General features: G+C 36.8%; 1 protein-coding gene across 1 annotated transcript in view; it reads right to left on the bottom strand.

The window, feature by feature from the left end:
- Smyd4-3 (SET and MYND domain containing, class 4, member 3) overlaps positions 1 to 21,817 on the bottom strand; it is a 148,087-nt gene that overhangs the window by 22,855 nt on the left and 103,415 nt on the right. The window contains exons 6-7 of the mRNA XM_067151401.2: positions 19,671 to 19,836; positions 6,753 to 6,957 (exon numbers count right to left, since the gene is read on the bottom strand). Of these exons, the coding sequence (XP_067007502.1) occupies positions 6,753 to 6,957; positions 19,671 to 19,836 (371 nt within the window). The remainder of the gene's footprint in view (positions 1 to 6,752; positions 6,958 to 19,670; positions 19,837 to 21,817) is intronic.

The raw sequence follows: 21,817 nt of genomic DNA, 5'->3' as shown, positions 1-21,817 counted from the left end.
GGGGTTGATTTTTTTAAATGGGGATACTTATGTATATCTCAAAAACTGAAGATGTTTCAGATGTGGGAATAGGTATTTGGAATCTCCTTTAAAAATAAACACGTATTTATTTTTTCGACTTCAGAGAAGACTGTTTCTATCATGTACAGTTCTATGTCGCATGGACGTCTTAACCCCAAAAGGTAATACCACAAACATGGTTTACAAAGAATTTCTGGAGTAAATGAAACTCAATTTTTGGGTGAGTTTTTATTTAGGAATTTTCAGGTAATGTCTTAGTACAATGCCGAGGAACGATTTCTTTGATCGAATTACGAAATCCACGCGAGCGAAGCCGCAGGTAATTACTAGTCTATATATATAAAAGAACATGTCCTGACTGACTGACTGACTGACTGACTGACTCATCATCGCCGAGCCAAAACTACTGGACATAAAGAAATGAAATTTGAGGATACAGCTGCTCGCTAAGGGAGGATTTTTGGATATTCCTTCATTAAGGGGGTGAAAAGGGGGTGAATTTTTAAAATGAGTGTATCTATATCTCAAAACTTTAAAAGTTTACAGATATAAAAATTGGTATTTAGAATCTCCTTTAAAAATAAAGAAACACGTACGTTTTTGTTTTTGGAAAACACCACTAGGAGGGGTGAAAAAGGGTGAAAAAGGGGATGATTGTCTTTAATGAGGATACTTATATCTCAGAAACTGAAGATATTACAGACCTGAAAGGTGGTATTGGGAATCTCCTTTGAAAATTAAAAAACACGTATTTTTTGTTTTCGGATAACCCCACAAGAAAACACGTTTTTGTTTTTATTTTTGGAAAATCCAATTAATTGGGGTTAAACAGGAGTGACAAATGGGGTGAATGTTTAGAAAGAGTATATATACAGTATATCTCAGAAATGTTAAATATTACAGACCTAAAAACTGGTATTAGAGTCTCCTGTAAAAGTAAAGAAACACTGGTGATTTGTTTTCGGAAACTCCACTCAGGGGGAATTAAAAAGGGGGTGAAATTTTAAAATGAGTATGTATACAGTATATCTAAAAAACTTAAAATGTTACAGAAGTGAAAAGTGATATTTTTAATCTGTATTAAAAATAAAAATCATGTATTTTTTGTTTTCAGGAAAACCACATAGATGGGGGTAAAAATGACTGAAAATGGGATTGAATTCTTTTATTAGGATATGGATATCTCAAAATCTGAAGATGTTACAGATGTGAAAATTGGTATTTGGAATCTCCTTTAAAAATAAAGAAATACATATTTTTTTGTTTTCGGAAATCCACTTAAAGGGGGGGTTAGAATTGTAAAATTAGTTGAATTATTAGTCTGAAGATACTTTCATCACAAAACAAAAGATATTGCAGACATGAAAATTGGTATTTGGAATCTGCTTTAAAAGTGAAGAAACACATATTCTATTGATTTCGGAAAATCCATTGAAGGGTGGGGTGAAAGAATTGAGAAATTAATTGAATTAATTGTTTGAAGATACTTACATCTAATAAACACTAAAGTTGTTACAGATGTGAATATTGGTATTTGGATCTCCTTTAAAAACAAAGAAAACCGCATTTTGGGGGGAAAGTCATCTTGGAGGCGGGGGTGAAAAGGAGTTGAATTCCTTTTACAAGGACACATATCTCAAAAACTGACTATGTTACAGTCGTGATAATTGGTATTTACAAGATCCTTTACTAATAAAGAAACAAATATTTTTTTCGGAAAATTCACTTAATGGGGGGGGGGGAGTGAAAAACGTGAATTATTTTTACGGGGATACATATATCTCAAAACTGAAGGTAACGGATGTGAACATTGGTATTTGGAATCTCCCTTAAACGTAAAGAAATACGCCTTATGTTTTTGGGGGTGGGGAGGTAAATCAAATTAATGGTGGTGGGGTGAAAAAGGAGTTGAGACCAATTGATTTTACTGTTCATAATGTACTTGATTCTGATCATAAACCGATCATTTTTAATCTTTCCTGGGTTCGTTTTCTTGAGCCATCTTTTCCTTTGGAAAACTTAACGAAACATTACAGTAGATTCTCCAGGCATATAAATAATTTAAACACATTTGAAATAAACAATAGGAATGATATTGACCATTCAATATTGTTCACCTCTATAATGAGGTCAATAATATATATATTTTTTTGCTATTTGCTTTACGTCGCACCGACACAGATATGTCTTATGGCGACGATGGAATGGGAAAGGCCTAGGAATGGGAAGGAAGCAGCCGTGGCCTTAATTAAGATACAGCCCCAGCATTTGCCTGATGTGAAAATGGGAAACCACGGAAAACCATCTTCAGGGCTGCCGACAGTGGGATTCGAACCCACTATCTCCCGATTACTGGATACTGGCCGCACTGAAGCGATTGCAGCTATCGAGCTCGGTTAAGGTCAATAATGCATGGAAGTACATAATTCGTATCGCCAGAAATCCTGCGCAATTGCCTACGCGCAACTATGGTGCTGGTCACATTGTCAGCAATGACAATGGCAGCAGATGTAATTTACCGCCAAGTAGCGGACTAGCATCTTGCTGTGGGGTCCAGAATATCAGTAGTAGTAATAATAATAATAATAATAATAATAATAATAATAATAATAATAATAACCTGAATTCAACGAATATCACCCACAATAATAATAATAATAATAATATCCTAGATGTCGTTCAAATGAGCAGACCGTGCTGGAAACAGGTCCTGACCGGGTAACGACTACGAATGCAGTCCGGCCGCGGGTTCAGTACCGCTAAGGCACCCAAGACGACACCACACCGGATCTCCTCAAGGATTTGATCCATATAAATAATAATAATAATAATAATAATAATCGTATGGTCTCAGCTAACATGTGCAGACATTTCAATTTAACGCCATCTGGCTGTCTGCTCGTCAATTTCGATGTTCCGTTTTACTCTAGGCCCACTAGATGGCAGACAGAATATACCGGATCTCTCTTGGGCGTCTATGGCTGAGATTTTTTAATGAATTTTGTCGGGTAAATACCAAATATATCACCAGAGATCTTTTACATGCCTACATCGTACGACATGGAGTATCGAATGGACTTTTTTCCGCCCTTCATAAATCCGACTACCTCTGCCGGGTTTGAACCCGCTATCTTAGGATCCGGAGGCCGACACTCTACCACGGATCCACAGAGGCAGCTTTTGATCCAGATTAAAACTGCTTATAGTTGGCAAAGATTTAGGGACCCAACTGATCGGACGGAATACCTGGACCTAGCACGGGAAGTACGAAATTGTGTTTATTTTATTACAGTATGTTTAATACTGACAAGTCAGATTCCAATTAAATTCCGTGATTCACTGTAAGTAGTCGATATGGACCAATATCAGCCATAAACATAGTCAAGTTTATAGGTCGTGAATTCCATCGATGACAGTGTTGGCAGCATCCTACTGTATATACTCAGGTGATAAGTCACCTAATACCTGTGGGCCAGCTGTTGTACCTTTGCAACAATGCAGCAAATTCCTGCAACAATTCACCTGCATGCTACATTCTCTTCTTCACTTGGATTTGGTATGTGGCTGCCAGCTGGTGATTACTGTAGCATTTCTCGAGCACTCTCATGATCTCTTTATATACGGTGTCCTGCTCGACACTGCGCTGCATTTTTGTCACTCACCTATGCAGCCCAGCAATGAGTTGTACAGCACAGCACTCTTCTCTTGCGTTTGACCATGGTCTTGAATGGGGTCTCGAATGTCATTCATGATGTGCTCCTATTGAAGGGCAGATGTTTTACTTTCTCTATGCTTATACTGCTGTTGCTACTGGTGGGCTTAGAACTGGCTTCAGCGGCCGTCACCCTTCCTGTACATCACTCATTTCTTGTCTCAAGTCTTGAACACCGGGCTCCAGAATCTGAGGTACTGCCTTGAATTGTTTTCACCTCATTCATCACTTGCCTCACGCCTTGAACACAGGATTTGATCTGAGTATTGCCATGAACTGCTTTTCTGCTATTTCAGTTAGATCCTGCATAATGTCATTTTTTAATTTTACCTCAAGAGTATGCACCTCCTTCTCTAATTTGTACTGTCAACTCTTAAGTTCATTCAACTCTGTCTTAATCTCATCTTGTTTTCATTGTGATTTTGTTTTAGCTCTATCTGAAGTTCATCTTGACTGGACTGAAGTTGTGAAAGTTTGGCCTGGCTGACTTTAAATTCATCCTGACTGGCTTTAAGTTCACAAAGCTTATTTAAGAGAACATGGAAACCAGACTCCATCTTTTCAATTATTCTCAAAATTTCATAGTACTAATCAGGCTACTGATTAAATATTGCTGCTTTCAACATCAGTTGTGATGGGTTATCAGGTTTCTTAACATTATAAATTACTACACAAAGTGGTAACATGTTTTGCTATCCACTAAGTTTATTGAACTACTAATTTTATGTTTACTCACATTTTCCACTCAATGCAGTTTTTCATCTCACAGCGCAGTGTCATTCCAGAACAGTTCACAACTAGTAGCCCTTTAGCTGTCTGACAGACTCATTCCTGATGAGTGACTTGTCATGGACTCGCTGCTTAATTGCACTCGCGATTGATCCACTTAGGACAGACTCACTCGAGACTAACTGGCGTGCACCAGTTGCACTCTCTATATAGGCCACAAAAGATTCCAGTAGTTCTCACTTCCAGCTCATTCTAGGTGCCTGGTCCACTGTTAATCAGCTTCCAGCTTCTTCTCAGAGCTTCCTTCTCGCAAGCCAACACTATTCGCCATTGCTATTGTTCTGTTCACTACTGCCACTGTTTACATTTTTGCTGCTACACATGATTATCGTCTCTTACTGGCATTGTTGCTGTCTGCCCCACACTCAGTCTTCAATGTCACAATATTAAGATAGAGTTTCAATGTACTATGTATTTAAAAATAAGGCACATAGTTCATAAACTACTGAAAAATATTGAATGTATTGAAATTTAATGTATTCTTCAGACAATTTTTCAATGAACATTTAATTTAATCGTTCTTATATTTCATTCAGAATGGAAGATAAGTAATTAACCCTCCAGTACTCGCGCGGGGTAATAAATTACCCCAACCTTTGGGAAACGGCCGCCGATTTTTTTCTGTCATATACTGTACACTGGGCTGTTGTGTACCTTTCAAGGACACTGTGTGGCACCTCCTGACCTGTCTGTCATAAATCTTCGTGCGTCAGTACGTTTCCGGCAGTGACACAAAGTTGCCTGGGGTAACATATTGGCCCACGCGAGCACTGGCGGAAGAAAATTGGCAGACTCATGTTTTGTTGATTTTCATTCTTGCGTATGTGTTTATTGTGAGAACGTGTAGCTATTTTAGTACAGACGATAAATGTGAGTCGTGATATAGCCAGGAACATTTACAAGGACCAGGAACGAATTCGTGAACTCCTTTCTGAATTATCTGACAGGGAATTAGTGTATTCAGAAGACAACGGTGAAGAGGACAACATAGAAACATCAGAGCATGATTTACTCTCAGAACAGGATGTTAGTGACTTATCTGAAGAGGACTGTGCCAATACATCAGGGAGTGAAAATGACGACATTTCAAACAGGCCCTGCCAAAACTACATATATGGACGTGAGGGTGTGACTAAATGGAGCACCGTAGTGCCTCCTAAAAACATTCATACTAGTGCTCACAACAAAGTTTCATCGTACTTGCCTGGATCTAGGCTGTAAACACGTGACGTTACGGATCTAATTATATTTTTAATTTTTTTTATTGATGAAAGCTCAATTGCAATAGAACGTGTGAAACCTAGGATAGCCGTTAGAGCGGACCAAACAAGTTTGCCACACAGTATCAGAGTGAAACCCTTGAAAATGAGTTAAAATATTAAGGAAGAAATTTCCCAGACCTCTCTGACTCCACCCTTGAAGAGAAAAACACCAGGATCATCCCTACAATGTGCTGTATGTCCTAGAATTTGGGACAGGAAAAGCAGAAACTCTTGTGTGCTGTGCGAAAAGTATGTGTACCAAGAATATTTCAGTACCGTGTGTGAAGAATGCCTCAAAAAGAAAACCGATAGTGACTAAAAGAGACAAAACATCAGTGTTCAAATAGTAATGAAGTGTGATTGATTTTCATATTTCTAGTTTATAAGACTACATGAACTCCAGTGCTATTATGAACGAGATTTTCTGCTTTGAAATTATGCAAGATATCTATTTTCTGTGTGGCGTATATATTAATGGCAATAATAGGAGTTATATTAATTGCGTTTTATTTATTTATAGGTCCCCTTGTCATGTGAGTCATAAAAAGAGCATAATTTCATTTTTATGTTACAGTAAATATACATGAAGTAATGGGGTAACATTTTACCCCGCGCGAGCACTGGCGTGACAAAACTCCGCGCGAGTACTGGAGGGTTAAATAATCTTTGTCCATTTGGCATACACAAGAACTTTGCTACTTTTCAACGATACACTATTATTTTCCCTATGTTGTATTATGAGTCTTTTTTGTAAATTCTACTTTATGTCTCTTTGTTGGTAAACATTTACATATTTGACTGCCCAGAGATGCAATCAATACATCCTTAATTTCTAATAAAAGTAACTACTAATTAAAGTTACTGCAAGAGATTAATGAGATGAACGAGTATTTTCTCAAATAATTACATTTTTCCACCTATTTTCCATCTACTTATTTCAGACAAATCAAATTCAATATTTGTTTTACCTTGCAACTCCTGGATCACATGAATGATTAAAGAGGGCCAAGGTTGGATAGACTGCTCCTCCAAGGAATACAGAAGATGCTGCATCAAGGCTACCATTCTCTTCTAGCAAGAGTTCTGAAACTTCATGGGCATTGAACTGGAGCAATTGCAAATGGCGCAGCAGTAACCCTCCTATGAAATTCTCATCATCACTTAGTTCACTGTCTGTAATAAACCATAACAACATAATTACAAAATCAAATATAATGTAAGTAATGAACATATTTCTTTTATCCTTTAACAGTTCAATTAAAATCCATTTTCCATAGCAATATGAAACATGTACCAGGAAAAGTTTAAGAAGTTTATGTTAAGTGGTTTGATCTTGGGTGATTGTATCCTTTGGTGTCCATCCCAAGTATGAATATTTTCTGATTTTTCATACTTTCACTCCCAGTAAATGTTGGAACAGTAGACCTACTGTCTTTCAAGTTCTCTGATATCTTCCTAAACCCAAGTTTTATATTAAGACTACTATCAGATATTATTCACTCAGTCATGTACATGACTGACTCCTACTTCGCCCTTGCCATCTATCTTGTCCCCTACTTTTTCGTAACTCCTTCTCTAATTCCTCAATTCGCACGAGTAATTCATAAACCTCATGGAAAACTGTACTTTCTGAAGTGGATGCTGATGGCTTGAGTGGATGTAACATGAAATTCATTGACCAATCTCATTTCCATTATGTAATCAGCCATCAGAGCCAACTTGTCTTGGTACTTACTAATCTTAAATGGTTAATATTTCTTGAATGTTCCAGGAAGTTTGTCAACCCATAAAATTTTAAATTTTTTTCTGAAATGTTTGCTCCTGTATAACCTTTCATTTTATGGAGCAACTGACTTGGTTTTAAGTTTCCAATCTCTAGTTTGCTCCCCAACTTCTTTATTAGATGCCCTTTACTTTCTTTGAAAGTTATCAAGAGTCTTTCCTTCGCCAATGAAAATGTATTTGATTCCAAACTGTTAACCAAGTCCCAAATATTTTCAACAAATCGCAGTTCAAATTAGGCTATTAAATAATTACATTTTGTTGTTTGCGATATCAAATTGTGCTTCAGCCTGGCAAAAAAAAATGTCTGGCTTCTCTACCCAAAATGGAGGCAATTTTACAATGACCTTCACAATTTCAGTTTTACCTCCCATAGTTTCTACAGCTCTGGCTGACCCCATGTTGGTTTTCTTCTTTCTTCCTATAACACTCCAAGTCTAGGGTCACCAAGTTGTAAGGATTTTGAAATATATTATACTTATTATTTGTTAATGCCTTTGCTGGTGGGACCTAGTGTTTACAGTGCACTAAGTCTTCTGGTATGGGCTAGAGCAATTTTGTTACTTTCATTGATCTGTCTCTGTCTTATCCTTGGCTTTGACAAAATGAAAGTGACTGAGGTATGAGCGATGCTAGTAATGCCATTCCTTACGCAGCCAGTCCCTGCTATGAATGGTGTGAAAATATTGCTCATAGGGTCGGTTGGTGCATGCATTTCGGTGGGCTTGGCAGACTGATATGTAATAGCAACTTCTGGCTCGGTGAGGAAAGCAACGGGAAACTACCTCACTCCTCATTTCCCTAGTACATCTCTTCAGTGATGCCTAGGCCATCTATGACAGCTCATGGCGGAACTGTTGAGGATTCAACCAGCCTTCGGGCTGATGACTAAACATACACATTATTTGTTAAGAGTTGGCATAAACACAGGTTACACTTTTTTTTTATTACACCCAAGAAGTGTATAGGTAGCACAGTCCATAGAGTAAACAAAGTTCTTCCACTATTATCCTTTTTTGCACTAAGCCTACCTAAATAAAAGAATCAACAACACAAAAACATTAAATATTTTCACATATAAAAATAACCTAATATTTACATCAGTTTTATGTTCATGTCTTGCATAGTGTTCTTGATCAGGTATTTGCTGAAATATTCATGGTTGTGGGATCAAACCATGGCACTTTTAGTTGGTTATAATAAAATATGCTTCAGTAAACTAGGAGAGGTTTGGGTAAACAGCTCAGTAAAGAACCTATTTCCAGGGCAATATTTTGGTGCTTTAGATTACCTTAATACCAGTATTGTAGTTAAAGGGATGTTAAACCTACCCGTATACAGGGTGGAAGTGAACTCTGCCGATAAACTTCCAGAGGAAGTTCAGGGATGTTGGCCAAGTAATTGGAAATAAGAAAGTCAAGGTCACTGGTGGCTTATTCACAAGTATTGCATTTCTTTCTCTGTTTAAAGCTTCATTACTTTTGTTTAAATAAAGGTACAATGGGTCCACCCATTCAATACAACATTTAATGATAAATATAATCTATATTTTCATTAAAAAATGTTAAGACTAGTTTCAACCTTTAAAATAAGGTCATCCTCAGCCATTCAGTCACTCAAAATTGGCAATGGATAATAAAAATGATCAACACTAAAAATACAAATATATCTAAAATATGATGAAAAAAAGACATTTTAAAAAATTGTGAGTCTTTGGTAATCACTAGATTGCAAAGAACTGAAAATAAAACACATGTCCTTCCAATTTATAGACAAATATTAGTATCTTGTATGAAAATAGTTAAAATGTTCTTGAAGTCAAATGGCACATTGCTAAAACTGTAGGAGTGGAACAACCAGTTTTACACTTGAAATTTGGTGGATAATAAAGGAGATGTAACATTTTTACAAATCTTATAAAGGTTGGCTGAGGGGAAATCATGTAACACTGGAACTGTTGTATTAATTGGCCCAGTTCGATGAAAAGTAGACAGCTGTTAGTATGAATCACGTGTTATTAGACCAGAAGAGATGTCTGGAAGAGACAAAAGAAAGTCAGACTGCTGATGGGTAGGAAAAAGGGAAAGAGAAACAATAACATATATTATTATGAGACTTATAGCCTTTACAGCTTTATGGGTATCGTTTTACAACCGTAATGTGCCCTACACTGGGTGCAAGTTTGAAACAGAGGCTGGCGGTGGGAGTATAGGCTGGAGGAGAGATGGGGTAAGGGAAGTGGAAGAGGAATGGAGGGGTGATGTGACACTGGTTGGGATGTTGGGGTTTCTGTTTGTACTGGATTTATGTTCATTACAGAGTGAGATGATTACATCAAATAAAATATTAGATTTAAAAAAAATTTCATTAAGGTTGTAGTTGGGTTGAAATATTGTTCTAAGTAGATATAACAATTTTCTGGAATGTTGAGCAAGGAATCTTTATCTATGACTTTTAAGATAACCATATCTTGTCCAAAAGATATAAACTTATGATTGGAATCAGACATGTTGACATATGGTAGAAAATCGATTATGCTTCTTGGCGTTAACATGTTCTAAGTAACACGTCATGAAACTTTTGTCTGTCTGACCAATGCAGGTGGCATCGCAATTATTGCATGTAAGTCTGCAAACTACAATATTAAAAATATATTCTGTTGATTAACTAAATGTATGTTATAAAAAATGGATGAATTGTAATTCTCAGTTTTGAAAGCTATATTTGGATTACGTTTCTTGAAAATATTTGTGATATGATTTATGTTAGTGTTGTTGAACGTGAAGGAAGAATATGATTTTTTTGGGTTCTACTTTTTTAATTCATGTGAAAGAAGATTGATTTTTGATTTTATGGATTACACTAGTCAGCAAAAAAACCTTTGTTGTGCAGTACAAGGTAAAACAGGTGAATGAGGTTTGACTGTATTGATTGTTTTAAAGAAATAACTTGACAGTACAATATATCACCCGGTCTAGAAAGCCAAGAATAACGGCCGAGAGGATTCGTCGTGCTGACCACACAACACCTCGTAATCTGCAGGACTTCGGGCTGAACAGCGGTAGCTTGGTAGGCCAAGGCCTAGTGCCATGGGGTTTGTTTGTTTTGTACAATATATCAAGTAAATAATATTACATCAGTCTTGGGACTAGTTTCAGCCACTTAGTGGCCATCTTCAGCCAAATAAAATTAAATAGATTATGTGATAACTAAAACATATGTATACCAGACAAAGACAATGTTGCAGGTATAATTATAACATTAAAATACATTATTATAATAACAAAAATTATGATTATGGTTATGATCGTCTTGTCATAATATGATGTCTTTAAGTTTACCTAGGACCTCAGGCAAAGAAGTATATCTGGAAATGATAGCCAGAATTAGGAATGAATGAACATACAGAAAATAAATTTGAAAAAGGAGAAAAATGATTTATAAAACTCACCTCTAATGTCTGATGTAGAACAAGCACTGACTTGCTGGAGGAAGCAGGTAAGCCATGTAAACAAAGGAGTGGCTAGGGAACAAGCACTGGCTGGTTGTAAGAAGAAGGCAATGTAAACAAAGGAGTAGATAAGGAAAGGAGGATAGGGGATAAAGAAGGGAGTAAGAGAGGAGGGGATGGGAGAAGGAGAGAAGGGGAGTCTAAGGTGGGGCTTAAGGATGCAGAAAGAAAGCCTGCTGCTGAGAGGGGAATTTAAAGAGATTATAAAAGGACATAGCTATAGTAAGTGAGACAGAAGAAGATGCAAAGACACAACTCAACAACTTAAGCAATATAGCCGGAAGGGTAGGACTGAGGATCGCCTACAACAAGACAAAGACATTGAATACCACTGAGGATTGGACAACACCGGAAGGCACCGTGCAAAAGGTGGACAAATTCAAGTACCTAGGAGAATTTATAACAGGAAGGAATAGGAGTAATGAGGGAATAACAGAGAGGATAAAGAAGATGCGATCAGCCTTCTGTATGACCAGAGATATATACAATAAAAAGAATACATCTACAGACGCAAAGATCAGACATTACAAGGCAACGGTGAGAAATGCTGTATTATATGCTGCTGAGACAATAGCACTAGGAAGAAATGGTGCGGAACAACTAGAGAAAGAAGAGAGAAAAATATTGAGGAAAATACTAGGCCCTAAGAGAGGAGGTGAGAGATGGATGAGGAGACCCAGGGAAGAATTATACCGGAACATGAGGACAATCTCAGAAGAAATCAGACTGAAAAGAGCACGGTTTGCGGGACATGTAATCAGGATGAATATGGATAGAATGACGAAAAGAGTATGGGAAACAACAGCGAGGACACGAGGAAAGACAGGAACCAAGTGGGTAGTTGAACTCCGGAAAGATTGGTCAGAATTGGGGATCAAGGTGGAAGAAAAGGAAAATTGGAAAAGCAAGTACATACCGACTAATATGCCAGAGATCAATGATAGGGATGGATGCAGGAAAAGGATTGAGAGTCACCAGTGGAGTAGACAAGAGAAGAGGATACTGAATATCTCGGAAGAAGAGCGGGAGAGAAGAAGAGAAAGGATGAAGAGGTTCTGGGAGGAGAAGAAGAAAATGCAATCCGTGAAGGAGCTGTCCGTGGTCCTACAGAGGCCGTAACGCAAGAAGAAGAAGAAGAAGAAGAAGGAAGAATTATTTTTATCTGAGACATGATTACTAAAGATAATAATTAAAAGGTCAAATAAAATGTCAGATTACTCTGAAATTTAATTTTGATTGAACTTAAGATTGAAAAACTGTTCCAGATGGATAAAACAATTTTCCATAATATTGAGCAGGGACCTTTTTTATAACTTGAGAATTTTCATGTCATGCTTGATATTAGTGAACTTATGGTCAGTATCACCCATATGCTATCCCATGGCCAAAAATCTGTTACATTTTGCTTGTTTGCTTGTTGTTTGAAGGGGCCTAACATGAAAGGTCACCAGCCCTGTTAAATTTCAGGGCGTTAACATGCTCTAAGTATCTTGTATGGAAGTTCCTACTTGTTTGACCGATGTAAGATGTGTTATAATTATTACCTACAATTGAGTCTATAAACACCTGACTTGGTGAACCTATTGCTATGATTAACAGAATTGGTACTGTGTACAATAGTTGAGTTTTTGTTACAAGTTTGGAAGGCTATTTTGATATCATGCTTTTTAAATATGTTTGTGATTTGGTAGACTTGTTTATTATTAAATGTAAAAGTGTATAAAAAATTATTGTGAGTTTTTTCTTTTGTTAAGGTGGTTGAAGATTGGTGTTTATGTTTATTAATGATTTTCTCCATAAAGGATTTCTTGTAGCCATTAAATTTAGCTATACTGCAAATGATGTATAATTTTTTAAAGTTCTTTTTTAGACAGCGTGATGCTAAAAGCACGATGTATCATACTATGTTCTGCTGCACTTTTATGGGCATATGGGTGTATGGAATCTTGATGGATTGTGTTACCGGTTTGCATTGGTTTTCTAAAAATCTTGTAGCACAATGAACTAGGTTCTGATGATCATTAGGTCTAAATAATTGAGCTTTTTATCATTCTCTGATTTTAGTATAAACTTCATATGTGGGTCGATGAGATGAAGACTGGGTAGAGTGGTGATGGCGTCAGGTTCACTTTCGCTTATGATCACAATAGTGTCATCCACATATCTTGTCCAAAAAATAATATTACTAAAGAAGTTGTTATTATTAATTTTAGTCCAACTTGCTGGCTGAATGGTCAGCATACTTGCTTTCGGTTCAGAGTATGTTAATGCCCTGAAATGTAACAGATTTTCGGCCATGGGATAGCACATGGGTGATACTAACCATAAGTTCACTAATATCAACCATGGCATGAAAATTCTCAAAGTTATACAAAAAGGCCCCCTGCTCAATATTACAGAAAATTGTTTTATCTATCTGGAACAGTTTTTCAAATCTTAAGTTCAATCTAAATGAAATTTCAGAAAAATCTGACATTTTATTTGACCTTTCAATTCCAATTTTAGTAAACATGTCTCAGACAAAAATAATTTTTTCTTTTATAATCTCCTCTCAGCAGCAGTCTTTCATTCTGCATCCTTCGGCCCCACATTCGACTCCCCTTCTCTCCTTCACCCTTCCCCTCCCACTGCCTTTTTTACCCCCTATCATCTTCTCCCTATCTATTCCTTTGTTTACATTGCCTGCTTCCTACAACAAGTCAGTGCTTGTTCCTTATCCACTCCTTTGTTTACATGCCTTGCCTGCTTCCTCCAGCAAGTCAGTGCTTGTTCTACATCAGACATTAGAGGTGAGTCTCATAAATAATTTTTCTTTTTACTTTATTTTCTTTTGTTTATTCATTCCTAATTCTGGCTATCATTTCCAGATTTACTTCTTTGAATGAGGCCCTAAGTCAACATAAAGACATTATATTATGACAAGAAGATCATAACCATAATTTTTGTTATTACCGTCAAACCTTGATATCTCAAACCTCCATTACTCAAATTTTCAGTATTTTGAAGTAACATAAATTTTCCGGTTGTTTCTCCTATTCTTCACGTGTATTTATTTCCCTATTACTAGAAATTCCATTACACGAATTTCTCGATTTCTCGAAGCAAACATTTCCTCCCTTGAAGAAAAAAAATATTCTGTAACTCAAATTTTGTACAACATTAACTGTGCAATGTGGCATTCATGGTTTGTGGGGAACAGTAAACAAGTAAGAAAAGGATTACATTGATGCTGGGAGCTAATATGACAGGAACCAAAAAAACTAAAACTTCTTGTGAACAGAAAATCCGCAAAGCCTCGCTGTTTCTCGGGTGTGAATTCATTACCGGTTTACATATGAAAGCAACTCCCGAAGTTGCAGATGACAAGCTCCAATTATGAATCTCGCCTGTGTGGTATTGACAAGAAGTTTCAACGTGAAGAGAGGAAAAGTTAACTGTAAGAAATACCGGGCGAGTTGGCCGTGCGCGTAGAGGCGTGCGGCTGTGAGCTTGCATCCGGGAGATAGTAGGTTCGAATCCCACTATCGGCAGCCCTGAAGATGGTTTTCCGTGGTTTCCCATTTTCACACTAGGCAAATGCTGGGGCTGTACCTTAATTAAGGCCACGGCCGCTTCCTTCCAACTCCTAGGCCTTTCCTATCCCATCGTCGCCATAAGACCTATCTGTGTCGGTGCGACGTAAAGCCCCTAGCAAAGAAAAAAAAACTGTAAGAAACAGAGGAGACTTAACAGATATTTTCCAAAGGTGATAACGTAGGTATGTTTCTTGTTTCACTACTGTGTTGAGACATTCCATAGATGCCTCAATTATGTATTTATTCATTTATACAACGTGGACAGTATTCACATATTTTAAAAGCAAAGAACTGAAGGCGAGGTCGATAGTCCATTGAAACCGCGCGAGGGGGTGAGGTTCCAGTACTTTTCCACTCACTGCAAGCTGCTTCAAATTTTTAAATGAAGTGATTGCTGGCAGAATCAAGTAAGAAAGCCTCACTCCACTGTTCAAACATAGCCAATGACGAGCTGGGGGCATGACTGATTCGGAAGAAGAGAATCCCATAACAAGGATATCAGATTGGCCAACTTTTATTTTACAGTGCTGAGATTTTCTGTATTCATTCAATAAAATCTGTTATTAGCTGCTAATCCACAGGTCTGAAATAACCAGAAATCAGGGCCAGAGTTATTGTCTACTGCTGAGTGAAAATACCAAGTACTTGAGGGCTTTTGCATATTAATTGGTTTAAATGCAAAGTCATTGAACTAGGCTAGGCCTCTGATTGGCTGTAGTCTCACACAGTTGGGAACCCCCAAAGCTACCAAACTTGCTGTTGCTTACTTAAGCTCACTGCGAGGGGAAAGCACCCTCTCCCCATTCTTCCATTTTATTTTGACAGAGTTATGGCACGTTACAGTCTCTGTGAGGAGTGCTTTTCTTTGTGAGAACTTGCATGTAAGAAACATTAATATTTCTGAATAATTATTACCGTGATTTTGGTCTACACCATATACTTTCCTTTGTCAAGTGTGGGTTGGTGTTATTTATGCTCAAATGCTATATAAACTGATAACTTAAATACTCGTATATTCAACTGAAAGTAATAAGCACAACCAATTTTATTATTATTATTATTATTATTATTATTATTATTATTATTATTATTATTATTATTATTATTATCGGTCGGAATGCAATTGCAAACTGTAAACTGTATGAGTGCATTCCAAATGATTTCAAGCCCCTGTTAAGGACTAGTACCGAACCTATGCTTTGTGTCTAATAACGTACAATTTTTTATTTAATTTAATTTCCGGGTTGAACCGTGTTGTACTTGTCTGCATTTTACGTACAGTTTGCCGACATTTCAAATACATTGCAGTATTCTTTGTCAAGGCGACTGAAATACCCCTACTCGATCCGAGGTAATCAGTCTCCCAATCAAATATCTCATACAACAGCTAAGTCAAGTGTAGCTGGTATTAGGTTCAATACTGTGCTATAGAGCATGCTAAGCGGTGAAAAGGGAACTCAAACCCCAAATATCTTGCAGATATCACCAGGAACGAGATCAAGAATACAATGTCAATGCCAGGAGCTGAATCCAGGATCAATCTGCATGTGATACCTGTGACCACAATGGGTTAAAGAGTCAAGACATAGCGGATATATAATCCATTGGCTGGTGCCGTGTAAGCTGCTGGAAGTTAAGTGCCATGATGTTTAACTAGTGCATGATTCTTGTTATACGCAAAGAGCTAGTGAGGTATAAGTTATTTATTTAAATGTAAATATCAGCCAGATCAGCAATTGCTTGATTTGATCTTTATATAAAAATGAATTTGGACAGTGTTGGTATGCATACTTAGTTTTATTTGTGTAAATAATTAGGTAGATGAGAAGCAAGGGAACATTAGGATTATAGTAGATTTTTCTTTGTGTTTTGTTGTGCAGTGTATATTAGTTCTCTATGTTACGAGTGATAGGATTTTCAGGTTGTATTCTTCATGTAATTCACAAGCTATACGCCCACTGTGTTGGATTAAATTTAATTTTATTTGGTGAGATAAATTCAGTAAGGGTGTCATCTGTGCATGTAGTAGGCTTATTTTCAGTGATTACGAGATGCCCTGTGTTTTATGTACGCCATTGTTTCAATATAGGATCATTTAAATGGATTGGAGACTTGTTTGGGGAGAAGGCAAACATGGAATAAAATCAAAGGATGCGAAATGAAGGGTGCATGTCGTAGCATGCTATGTAAAGCTGATTTATATATGTGAAGGCAGAGAGCCATGAAATTATAGGGAGAAGATATTTAATTGGATTGTGAATGAGGCCAGAGTCATTAGAGATATGCCAGGCTGGCAAATACTATTGATTATTTGAGAGAGAAACTTGTCTCCCCACTGTGTAAAGGAAGCCCACTGCTGGCTGATGAATGAATAGCTCCTTGTGGGAGGAATGCAGTCAGCTAATGTCCCGCTAGTCCTGTGATGGTGAAAGTGTTTGTTCTGCTGGAGACCTTCCCCAAACAGCAGGCCAAGCCTAGAGTATCGATCTGTTTTTGTTGTTGACAGCTGACAAGCAAGCACATGGTGTGAAAGAAAGAAGACAGTTGTGTCCCCGGTGACACAATCTTATGCAGCCGATTCAATTCGGGAATGTTACCCGATGCCTTCATCATATTGATATGTTATGTACATGTTTTATTTTCAGAGTTGTGTTATCTATGTGGGTTATTGCTGTGTGTTGTAAGATATGTCTTATGTTGATTAATATGGGATCTAGCTCGCAAGGTATTTTATTGTTGGTTCCCCAGTTTTGGCTGGTCGTTTGATGTGGGGAGCGTCTCACAATTAGAGTCAGTGCTTTTTGGTTGGAAATAGTGGCCACCCTGTGCCAATGTATTTTATATTATTGTGCCCATGTATGACGGATGTAAATATAGGATGGTCGGTGTCTCACTAGTATTCTCGTATATCATGAATGCTTGGACGGTATTTATCGTGGTCTGTAGACCACCTGACATCGGTACTTAACAGATTATGATTTGTCTTGGGTCGTTGCCCAAATTTGCACATGTTTGGGAATATCATTTTCTTTGCTATGTGTGGGACACATTTTGAGGCCGTTTTAAGGCCAAAGTTTTAATTCAATTTTCTTTGATATTTCATTCATGGATCATTTTATATTTTGATTAATAAATCCATTTTACCTCTTTAACAAGTATTTATCATTCAATATGCCTCCATTATTTTTGTCATTATACTAAGTAGTATGTATTGGTTTCAACGTTTTATTTTACCCTTTGACAGTCTATACCCATGCTCTACCCACCTGTGTTAGTCGGAATTTACAGACAGGAAATGGAGTTACAGTTGTGGGTAGTTTTTATACCCATGGTACGGTACAGTATCCTGTCTTTAAAAAAGTTACTATAATAAGGGTTATAATTAAAGTGATGCCGTTTGATCGTATATTTTTAAGTACTGTTAAAAATAATGTGTTCAATACAAGCCCGTAGATACATGTAATTCAATTATGCACTATACATGCTCAAAAATGATATTCTCTATATCTCGAAATTTCGATAACCCGAAATAAAATTTAACTCTCGAGGTGATTCGCGATATCGAGGTTTCACTGTATATGTATTTCAATGTTATAATTATTCCTGCAACATTGTCTGATGTACGGTACATATGTTTTAGTTATCAGATAATCTGTTTAATTTTATTGTGCTGAAGATGGCCACTAAGTGACTGAAACTAGTCCCAAGACTGATGAATTATTATTTATTTGATACCTATATACTGTATTGAAATTCTTGTTAATTTATTTCTTATAATTGCACTTCAATATGGAACAAAAATGAAATTTATAGCTCATAAATAAAAACCCAATTCATTGTTGCTGTGTTGAATGTGAGTAGCTTGTGTGTAGACAGTGCTGGGATAGATATATTTTATGGTGTAACTGACTAGTATTAAATTCAAAGAAATGTAATGAACCCCTATTTTCATTCTACAATTATGTGCTGTGCTGTTAGAAATGTGTTATATCTTTATGGGTATTTCTTAAGGAGCAGATTCATGGACACTAACAGAAGCTTCTTTGAAATAACTTCAGGCATTTGGGATATAGTGCTATCGTTGCATGTTCCGGATCACCTGGATGGATTGAATTAAAAACAAAGATGTTATGACACAGACGGAAAGGGAGCGAGAAATTATCAATACCATCAAGACCTGGAAACTTAACTACTTCGGTTATATGAAGTGACACTCTGAGAAGAATGGTCTGCTCCATCACATCCTGAAGGGAAAGAATGTGTAAGACATGGTCAAGCCAGAAGAAGGATCCCATGGCTGCTTACAGACATGGCACTTCAAGAAAGAGAAGAAGAAGAAGAATATGAATGATTGTTATGCCCATACTGATAAGTAAGAGAAATGTTTGAGTCATTTAATTAAATAAATAAAGTTGCACACATTGGATTCCAAGCTTGTATTTAGATATTTTTTCCCTTCCTTTAAAAAATTTAAATGTTTATGTGCACCTTTTTTCCATATACCTTCCACAAGTCATCTAGGTGTTTCCTTATGACTATTGTTATAGATGTATAATTTTAAATATGTAATGTATGTGTCAAATTATATCTATTCAATTGTAAAATATTATCTTTGTAAATATGTTTGCTTGTGATGTGAAACTGTCGTATACTAAATCAACTTCTAGGATCACTTGAAGATACAGTAACTGTCAGTAACTTGAATGAATTCAATCTAAGGCATGTGTTTCAGTATGAGTAGAGGGAAATATCCATAAAAACACTGGAAAAACTGATGGATAAGATACCTGGAGTGTGTAAACCAGTCATCAAAAAAATAAAAAATTACTTCAAAAAAGCAAAATCTAATTTATTTTATTCTTATACAGTAAAGGTCTTGGTGTGATTCAATATGAAGTTCCTTTGATTTCAGGTTACACCTTGAGGAAAAATTTTCATCATACTGAAGGGTATTCAAAACATATTCTTAGTGAAAAATAGGGTGACATGCTTGACTAAAATGAGATATTCTTAAGCACCTGTAGACGAAGTTCCAACACCAAAGAAGCCAGCTGTTTGAAGACATCGTAAGAGGAAGACAGACATATTTGAGCGATGGAGCAAATCATCTGCAGTTCTCTTGGCCTCATGACGAACTAAATTATACACTGACCGATAGTCTGAGCCATAGTAGACTTTAGGAATCTGTAATAAACACGAACATTAGTGATTAAGTCTGTTTTCCCAATCTTGCATGCTCTATGAAATATATGTTTCAACTGATGCTTTGGAGACCAAATAATCAAAGTGAAACTGTTATGGTGTATTCAACAGGCATTTTTTTAAAATGAAGTAAGCCATTCTTTTTCAGGATTGACTCTGTTAATACAACTTATAAGTTTTTCCAGTTCTTTTTGAAATATTAAATATAGCATTTCAAACACTATAACACCGGGCGATTTGGCCGTGCGCGTAGAGGCACGCGGCTGTGAGCTTGCATCCGGGAGATAGTAGGTTTGAATCCCACTATCGGCAGCCCTGAAAATGGTTTTCCGTGGTTTCCCATTTTCACACCAGGCAAATACTGGGGCTGTACCTTAATTAAGGCCACGGCCGCTTCCTTCCAACTCCTAGGCCTTTCCTATCCCATCGTCGCCATAAGACCTATCTGTGTCGGCGCGACGTAAAGCCCCTAGCAAAAAAAAAAAAACCACTAAAACATATATGTAAAATAAAAAATGTATTAGCAACAGAATGACATGTTTCATTCAACAGGAACATCCTCAGATTCTATCATATCACCTTTAATAATGCATATATACATACAATATTTGTTTACGTGGCATAAACTTGCCAATGATTGTAATTTATATTATGAACAAACGTGACAAATTATGTGAAGTTTTTTTTTATTGACACATTAGTAGATTTGAGAAAATTTTCCGTACATAACTTAAAACTGGCTCTGGCTTCACATCTGTTATTTCCAGTGCCTCAGCTGGTCTGATTGCAGCTTACTAGCCTTGACTGTGGCTTGCTAACACAAACATATCTGTAGGGGTGGTAGGGAAAGGTGGAAGAGGGGCAACTTTGATCAGTGGGGAGAGAGAAGTGCTACATGGCTATAGTCTACCTGTCTTCAAGTGTATTAGAAAATTAATGCATAATAATGACTTTTGGAAGAAACTAATCTTCAGAGCAATGAATTAAAGAGTACTTTGTATAAATTTACTTCAGTCGTAAAGGAATAGACTACCAAATTGTCTTGATCGGGGAGCCACTGGCTAAATTCATAGAATTTAGTGCAGATAGGTATAACCTAACCCACATTCTAGACATACTTTGTGTCAGAGTAACCTACAGTGATATTAATTAAGAGCAAAAGAAAACCAGTGTGAAATATCATTTTACAAACATTTGAATGAATTTAGTAGTGTGAACAGGGGTTGGAAGAAGGAATTTTTCATGTCCGTGTGTGTTAGTATGTGTGTGAGAGAGAGGTTGTTGAAGCTGGTTTAGTTGGCTTCTATAGCGATGTGTATTTCTATTGCCTCATTTATGTTTAATGATTTGCCATTATTTCTGATGTGTAAAATTCTAAGATTTGTGTTGATGTCTGTGAAATAGTGGGAGCTATATATGTGTGTTCTCCAGAGGCTGAATGCCAATTGTATTTTTGTTCTTCATATATGATGTGGAAATTTTGTTTAGACTATATAATTATGTGGTGTTGCAGTTTGCTTCTGGACATCAGAGTTCATAAACTAGCGACTTGGAGAAAAAGTAATTTTTGTTAAGATTGCATTCGCTGATGTTTCTTTGTAGCATGATGTTTGTTCTGGAGGCTATTTTTAGACCCTGCTTTTTCAAAAGGTTTGCTATCTTATGCATGTTCTTGTTCACATAATTGAGGACTATGTATATGTTGTTTTCAGGTGTGGTTTTTCTTTGTTTCCTAAATAATCAATCTACTGTGTCAGATGGGTAGTTGTTTTCTTTCATGATTTGTTTTATTGTCTGTATTTCATTTTTGAAATCTGATGCTCTCATTTGTATGGATGTTGCTCAGTGTATCACTGTGTTCAGTTCTACTTGGGTGATTGGATTTGAGGCTTATTGTATGTGAAGTAGGACACATGGTCTGTACAAGAGGAAAGCCATCTCAAGGCAAGCTAAACTAAGACAC

Source organism: Anabrus simplex, chromosome 1, assembly GCF_040414725.1.
Source record: "Anabrus simplex isolate iqAnaSimp1 chromosome 1, ASM4041472v1, whole genome shotgun sequence".
NCBI classification, from domain to species: domain Eukaryota; kingdom Metazoa; phylum Arthropoda; class Insecta; order Orthoptera; family Tettigoniidae; genus Anabrus; species Anabrus simplex.
Note: the sequence above shows the minus strand (reverse complement) of the source record. Positions and strands in the feature narration are given on the sequence as shown.